The sequence below is a fragment of the Hyposmocoma kahamanoa genome, unplaced genomic scaffold, assembly GCF_003589595.1.
Source record: "Hyposmocoma kahamanoa isolate Upper Pololo Valley unplaced genomic scaffold, ASM358959v1 92, whole genome shotgun sequence".
Lineage (NCBI taxonomy): Eukaryota > Metazoa > Arthropoda > Insecta > Lepidoptera > Cosmopterigidae > Hyposmocoma > Hyposmocoma kahamanoa.
Window position 1 is genome coordinate 13,964,473 of NW_020654748.1, and position 8,362 is coordinate 13,972,834.

The following is an 8,362-nucleotide window of genomic DNA, read 5'->3' on the forward strand; positions in this document are numbered from 1 at the left end:
ATAAATAAATCTCACGTATTTAAATCGAATTTTTTGCTCGACATGTTTCGAATCCGGCCGTAGAAAAAAATCGACTTTAATACGTGAGCTATTTGTAGTTTAGCTAAGTCCGAGTCTCATAGTAAGTTTTCTATTTAAAAAAACCGTTATTGCTGGGAAATTAAAATAAATCAATGAAAAAAAATGACTGTCGAGTAATATTTATTTTCAAAATAAACCTAAAATAAAAAGTAAAATGGCCGACCAGACATGAAAAACACTGCAATATTTTGAGGATTTTACTAGAGTTCTGCTAAAGGTGTGTGTATTTCGCTACAATATGTATCTCTTACAAAACGCCATCGACGAATGTTTTAATTTTTTATTGTTAATTATTTAGGTCATTTTGAATGTTTATTGTTGGTTTTTTTGCAACATACCTAAGTATTTTTTTACAATTAGGTATAGTAGGATCAAATTTACAGATGCATGCTTACAAGAAATTTAAAATAATAATACACAATATTTCGTTAATGTTTGCAAACCTTGTTTCATTGCCTTCCGTTAGTTACTTATAAGGTTATACTAATTGCGACGCCGACGGTTATGAGAAGAGTAATCAGCGACTGGTGGATTACTTTTAGTTTTAACTTGATAACTTGCTAGTAAACTTGCAAGTATCTAATAATTTCAAAAATAGAACTTTGTAATAAGTCAATGTTTGTAATTGAAATATTTCTCTCTCACTAATTTAAAAAGAAATGTTTTGTGCAGTCAAGAGCATCAAGCTTGACACTTACGGACCTTTCGGCAAGCATCATAGAGTTAACTTTAAATTAGTGATGCAACAGACCTCCGACCACATTTATTTCCGTTTCTGCTTCCGCAACTTTTATAACATAACTTTAATTGGAAGTTTACGTTTGCGACGGATCCAGATGCGCGCGCAGATTGCTTAGGTGGTACCATTAAACTGCTAAAAATCGCATTTTTTAGTAGTTTCGTGTTGGAACTATTTCGTGGAGATTTTTAATCTATTTACGTCTCTGTTTCCGCTAAGATTTACTTTTGAATATATTTCCGTTTCTGTTCCGTTCATCACTACTTCAAATCTTATCCTATCAACCAACAGCATTGGTTGATATCATCGAGTATGGTTGACATTCAACTTTTTTACTTTAAGTTCGGTCTTAACGTCAAACATGTCCAAAATGGGTACGCAAATAGATTAAGATTATTATAATATACAAAACAGAAATAAACGCGAAAAACAATTAACAGGTATTTTCACACCTACCAACCCGACGGCTACGTTTCGGTCAAGTTTGCACTGGGCGTGGTCACGGGCAGGCAGATTTATTCCCATCATGAAATGTTACAATGCAATGCGAAAGTTTATAAGTGTCTCTAGGTATCCTAATAAAAAATAAAATGAAGCAAAACTTCGTTGTTAGAATGACAATAATAGAATTTTGTTACCCATCTATACACTTTCAACTAAATGGAACCAAAGAATAAGGTAAGGTGAGTTCGATGGTTTGTAAAGTTCTCAGTTGTATCTCATTACAAAATCACATAAGCAGTAGTCAATTAGGTGTACTGTACATGTTGGCTAGAGAAAGGGGGCCTTGAAGAATAGGTATAGAATTCCCAAACAACTAAGATTAAGTAAGGTAGTACAAGTAAGCCTTAGATGATGACAAAAAAGGCAATATCTGATTACGAAAGAGCGAAGACCAGGGCCCTGATTTTAATTCAAATCGGAATCGATCGATCGGGTAGCCCACCGCAATATTATACGCCTCGATTCGGAAAAGACGCAGTTTCCGATTGGAAGAGGCAATGAAAATCAAGCTGCAGATCGCTCGTAGTCATTGCTGCAGGGTTTTAAGTCGCCCAAATTCTAATAATGAAGTAACGAAAACTACAAAATTATGTATATAATTAGTGCTCAGTTAAGAATTGTTTGTGTAAATGTAGAGAGGAGGGCGGTAAAAAATGCATAAATTATATTTCTTTTACACATTCTAACGACAATAACAAAGCAGATTAATTTGGGACGGGTTTTAAAAACTATGAATGTTAGTGTAGTGAACATGGTTACCGATATGTTTGGGACCGCGCCGCGACGCCTGCCGCTGCCGTCGCGCCAGAATACAGAATACACAGAATACAGAATTTGTTGGTTCAACAATTAATGAGGAACCAATTATACAAAAAACAAGAAATTGACGCAGTTGAAAAATTTATTTTGATCTGCTTATTAAAAGAGCTTGGTTTTTATTATAGTTGATGATGATAATAATAATTTTCGATGTTCGCCAATAACCGTTATCGACTGTCCATCACTAATAAAAGTTTTAATGCAATTTTGTGCAGTTTTGTCGTCACTTACTAACTACATACTTATGGAGATAGCTTGCTATTTTTCCTTTTTTACACTTACATTCATTAAGTAACGTAAATATGAATTTGTCATTTCTGTTCATGTTTCTAATACAAAGTTTTATTCAAGAAGATTGCCGTTGTGATAGAATCTCTCGTGACAGACGGTCCGAAAATGTAGTCAATACAAATCAAGATAGTCATGAAAATAATTTTTCTGCAAATTCTGAGGATATACAGGTAAGTGAGGAAGAGGAGGAAGACATACGAAGAGGATTAAAGGACATGGTACGTATTCCAGCAGGAATTTACCAGGTCGGCACGGACAACGTAATTATGGCAAGTGACAAGGAAGGTCCAAAAAGATTGATAGCAGTGAGCAGTTTTTATTTGGATAAACACGAGGTATCAAACGAAGAATTTAGCCGTTTTGTAGCAGCAACGAATTACAGGACTACTGCAGAAGTTGTTGGAGAAAGTGATGTTTTTCACATATTTCTCAACACAACGTTTAAGGAGAAATTGAAAAAAAACCGCCTGTTAACGCATCCTTGGTGGTATAAAGTAAAGGGCACAAATTGGAGGCATCCATACGGACCGGATTCAACTATATCAGGTATAAAATATTATACATCTATTACATACGGACAACGGCACATCAGACTACACATTTTTGTTCGAAAAACACCTCCAGTGCAACGGAATAAGATACGACAATGTGTAGCTTGATGTGCTGGCGTATGTCAATTTGTTACAAGATTAGTTACAATGTTTTATATTCGCTATGTAAAATTTTATAAGAACTGTTAGGGTGCATTTATTCGACACGAATGTCATCGCGCACACCCCTCGCGGCCGGCCGCCGCGCAGCGACCGCGTAAATCTAACTGTCATGGCAAAACACGCTCTATTGTTTTAACTTTTACGTCTTAACTTAAATGAGCGTCACAGGCGCGCGGGCGAGACTGGCTTGAATTTGGCCTACACGGCGGCCGGGCAGGACCGCGCAGTTGTATTATTCAGAGGAATTTAAATATTGTTGCCTAGAAAATAGAATTCAGATTCGTCATTAATGTATAGTAAAGCGTGGTAACTGGGCGGTCGCCGGGCGGCGACCGCGCGAAAACTTACGCGTCATTTAACTGGGTGCTTGGTTTTTGATTACGTTGGTACAGATGTAGCATTTTATTTTGCAGATACCATGGATCATCCAGTAGTACACGTGTCCTGGAGAGATGCTCGGGCGTTTTGTGCGTGGCGTGGTGCTCGACTCCCCACCGAAGGTGAATGGGAAGGAGCTTGCCGTGCTGGTCATTATGACATCACTTACCCCTGGGGAAATGAACTCTTCCCTGGTAATAGGTCCATGTTAGTACTACATCAAAGATAAATTGGTATAAGTGTTGTTTAGATGGTGCTAAGGCAAAAAAGTCGTTAAAAAAAATCAAAACAAAGATCTGTAACAAGCACATAGAAAAAAGTTCGTGGGGTCCGCTGGTTTGTTCTGTGGCTTAGTTGGCATAAAGTCTGGCACGGTTTGCTGGACGACGTTGGTTCAAATCCAGCCCGATCGAAGGATTTTTTTCTAAGTGTTCGACATTTGTACTTATTAATATTATTTATATTATAACAAACTAGTGGAGTAATTTAACAAAAAATAATTGAATATCAAACATCATATCAATTTAAATTACAAGTAATTTTTTGGTTGATTGAATGGACATTTTTAGGGCTAACAACTGGCAGGGATCTTTTCCGACTTACAATTCAGAAAAGGATGGATATATTGGTACAAATCCAGTGTGGAATTTTCCACCGAATGAGTTTGGTTTGTACAATATGATAGGTAATGCCTGGGAGTGGACTGAGGACAGTTGGTCTGAAAGTAAGGTAAGATACAATCTACATTTTGAAAATAAAGTAATCTGTTTTCAGCTTGTCAATTTCACTTTATTAGATTAGTCTGTCAAGAGTACATCAAGTTTGACAATTTAAACTTTGAACCGTTCTTAGTATAAACATCGTAAACATCCTAGACTGGAATTTAAATCTTGAGTGTCAAAAAAAAAAGTGTCAAGCTTGATGTGTGTTGACCCTGTACCTGCATGTACCTAGTTACTTCAAATTTGCAAGGCTTAAATTTGTTCCTATTTGAAATCGAAGTTTAAAATTATACATAGTTTAGGTTCAACCGAAATCCTGCGTCACAGCTCTCTGCTGTGGTATTAGCGTGTGGTATGTAGGTAGATCCTTTTACGTACGCCACAGCCGCACACGTGACGATATTTCAATTTGTGTGGATTGTTTGAAATTTTATAAATTTGCTTCGTGTTTGTTTTGTTTTACTTTAATTTTTAATTATCAGGTGTATTTTTGTGTTATGGCGTGGCAATAAATCTTTTCTATTCTATTAGCAAAATTTAGCCTTTTTCGTTTCCCTAACCGATATTATTAAAGTATCAATGCTTACTATCTGATTTGTTATCTATCGTCTTGACAATCACAGTTACGCTTCTTAATTCTTAATTCCTTATCATGCCTGTCATTATTTAATAATAAATAACCATATTTTGTTGGTATTAGAATGATATGTGCTGCGTCAATCTTAAAATCGTCGACGGTGGTATATGAGGGTTTTTTGATGTGATCGGCGTAAATTCGACTATTATTTACTAAGTGCCTAATTGTCTACAATTATTTGATATGTATGTTTGGTATTATGCTATTTAAATTACTTATTTATTATCGAGTTCTTAGGTTTTCGCGATTGTTACACATAGGAAATGAAACTATTTTTCCGGATTTAAATCGCGTATATTTGTTTTTTCAAACAAACCGACCTTTCGGGCCCTTTACAGGTCCCATGGTCCACCGTGACCATGGGACCTGTAAAGGGCCCGAAACGTACTACTTATTTATTACTCAAATTGATTGTTTTTTTTTGTCTAATCTAATGCTTGTGCCTAATTTTATTAACTTAGTGCCTACTAAACGTTTACAATTATTTTAATTATGACTTTTGTGACATATATTTGAATTGTGGTGTTCCAATTTAAGACGGGTTATATCAGAATAACAGCGAGGGCTACCTAATTAGCATAGTCCTCAGATGCTGAGTCAAGAACCCTTTTGACAAGCTTTTTTATTTTTTTATGTTAACTTGAATTTATCTTTATAATTCTTTTTGTTTGAAATTTATGTATTTTGCCTGAAGCCTATTTTATTTTATTTTTTTTTTATACGTGGCATGTTTTACAGTTGTTTAAAAAAACACTTAAACAGTACACATTAAAAAATTGTTTAAATTTTTTAAATTCATTTTCAACGCGTTTTAGACCACTGTTATTATAACAGATATGTAAGTTTCTAACATAAAGAATGTATGCAAAAAAAACCATAACAATAAACGCTCACAATTTTTCATTCTAGTCGAAATATGACGTACCTACGTCGACAGGAACGTATTTAATTTTATATTATTTGTACGGAAATATTGTACTGATAGAAAGTTATTAAATAATTATCAAAAAAATCTGTTAACTAAGTACTTCATTCAAATAAAATAAATTTTCGGTACGTTGTGTTTACGCCGCGCATCGGTCTTATTCGTCAGATATGGAAGCAGGAAAAAATCGTAGATAGTGGGAGTGTGGCGCACATGTCTATTCGATATAATTATCTGCGAGTGGTTATGTAAGGTCAGGATCAGAGCTCAAAACCTCTAAACATGTATAGTCTTTTAATGTTTAAGTAATGTGGTATTTTTTTATAACTGTAATTCGTTTTTGTTACATTACAGCAAGGAGAAAAAGTGTTTAAAGGCGGTTCCTTCCTGTGTCATCATTCTTACTGCTTCCGATACAGGTGTTCAGCCCGTACGAGACACACACTAGATACGTCAGGAGTGAATAAAGGATTTCGTTGTGCCAAATCTCTGAACTAATAGGCTGAAGACAAATTGGGCCGAGGTGTGTGTGGCCGCGCGCACAACACAACGCGCTCGTTTATTTGTCGCTCCAAAGATCTTTAAATTAAAAAAAAATATTTCTTTTTTATGATACCAAATGACGAGGCGAATAAGTCGTATTTTAAGCTGGTGGAAAGCGACACGCCTATCCATGACAGTTACAGTGCCATTCAGCTTTAAATCGCAAAGATCTGAGGGGCACTCCGACTACGCCCGTCACTCTGAGACATAAGGACAAGTCCCCTGTGCCTGTAATTTCACCAGTAACCGTACCCTTCAAACCGGAACGCAGTAATGCTCACATTACTGCGTTCGTGTGTGGCGGCAGATAATATATGGTGGCAGTACTTCTCTGGACGAACTCACAAGGAGCTCTACTGCTACTAAAAATCAAATTTTTCAGTATGTTGGATTCGCTGACTGCGTATTTACCGAGTTTGTTATTTATTTATATGAAACCTATACGAAATTCAGCATTTAATATAGCGCGCCTTTGAAATTTTTCACTGTTGCAATTTTGAGAACAATACGTACACGCCTTAGATTACAAATTGTTTTATAATCTGAGGTACACGCTATGTGCACCACGCAATATTGTGAGCTATGGTAAATGTGATTGTGCACGCAGGAACGTTATTTAGATATATCTCTAGCCGTAAATTATGAATGTAGTTGACATAAAAATAAACACTTTAGAATGACTCTAAAATTGAACTTCGACACACGCTACGCCGACAATATGTTACATCGACATGATTTTACTCAGACACTACGCCACTTCGACAACACAGACGAGATGTTTCTTAAAAAAAATCTATGTACTGAGATACGGAAAATCATCATTACAAACCCACGTAGGATATGAGTTCTTATATAGATCAATATAACAAAAAGAGGACAACATTATATGTATAATCAGAAATTTATTTAGTTAAAATACAGAGTGTTTTTTTTAAAATGGGACAGTATAGGGAAATCCGAAACCATAGAAGATACAAGGAAATTTCAAAAGTCCACTCCATTATCCAAAATTCTTCTTCGAAAAGCAGTTTCAAATTTTCTTCCGTCCCGAAAATAATAATTTATGTTTTTTCTGTTTACTGCGATTAAGTTTTTGAAAACAAAAGACGGTATTTATTTAAATTCGAATCAACGCAATGGCGTTGGTTATAATATGGTAAAATTTTATAATAATATACTACATTATTACCGATAATCCACGCAGCACTTTTACATTTTGAGGGTAGGTTTAAATTGTTTTCACAAAAAGAGACGACTGTATGATTCCTAAGATAGTTTCCTTGTACGTACATAGGGTGCACTATAAGTTTCCGGAACTGGCCACTTACATAAACAATATTCAAAAAGTAATTACAACATTTGAAAATGGAACTCTTTGGCTGTAGAATACAGTTTGTTTCAGCTGACTATCACTTGTTTTTACATTGTGGAGCGTATGGGTCTTTTGAGATGAGCCGAAACCAACCAAAGTGGCGCGCGTGCAAAGTGCCTCTAAACCGATGATTACTTCTTTTTTTTAATAGAACTGAACACGTGGCTACTGTTGCTTTGGAGAATCGTTGTACCGTGAATAGTGTTTGGTATACGACCATTTGTTTGTCGGAAGTTATTGGTAAACTCCGTAAAAATAACCATAAACGCCGTATCATCTTGCACCACGATAATGTCAGTTCTCACATGGCTAGACAGACAAATGAATTTTTGAAGGTAACCAACGTTGACCTTATGAGCCATCTCGCGTACAGTCCCGACCTGGCACCTTGTGACTTTTATTCATTTCCAAAAATTAAGAACCAGTTACGCGGTCAACGATTTTCATCACCTGAAGAGGTTGTCGAAGAGTATGAAAAATATGTTTCAGAGATTGTCACGGAGGATTGGCATAAATGTTTTCAAAATTGGTTCATTCGTATGAAAAAGTGCATTAACGGAGAATAATTTGAGAAACAATAAATTCATTTCTGACCATTTATAGTATTATTTTCTTATTCATTCTGGAAACTTATGGTG

The 8,362-nt window shown here is 35.6% G+C and overlaps 1 protein-coding gene across 2 annotated transcripts; it reads left to right on the plus strand.

Annotated features, from left to right (window-relative positions):
* Positions 1–2,360: 2,360 nt before the first annotated feature.
* On the plus strand, positions 2,361–6,546 carry LOC113236859 (formylglycine-generating enzyme-like). Of its 2 annotated transcripts, XM_026473070.1 has the most exons (5): positions 2,369–2,604; positions 2,647–2,980; positions 3,561–3,732; positions 4,095–4,254; positions 6,164–6,546. In XM_026473070.1, the coding sequence occupies exons 1-5, from the start codon at positions 2,446–2,448 to the stop codon at positions 6,305–6,307; spliced, it is 969 nt and encodes a 322-aa protein (XP_026328855.1). In that variant the 5' UTR covers positions 2,369–2,445; the 3' UTR covers positions 6,308–6,546. The 2 variants fall into 2 exon arrangements, with proteins under 2 accessions (XP_026328854.1, XP_026328855.1); XM_026473069.1 differs by having other exon boundaries at positions 2,361–2,980.
* The last annotated feature ends 1,816 nt before the right edge of the window (positions 6,547–8,362 follow it).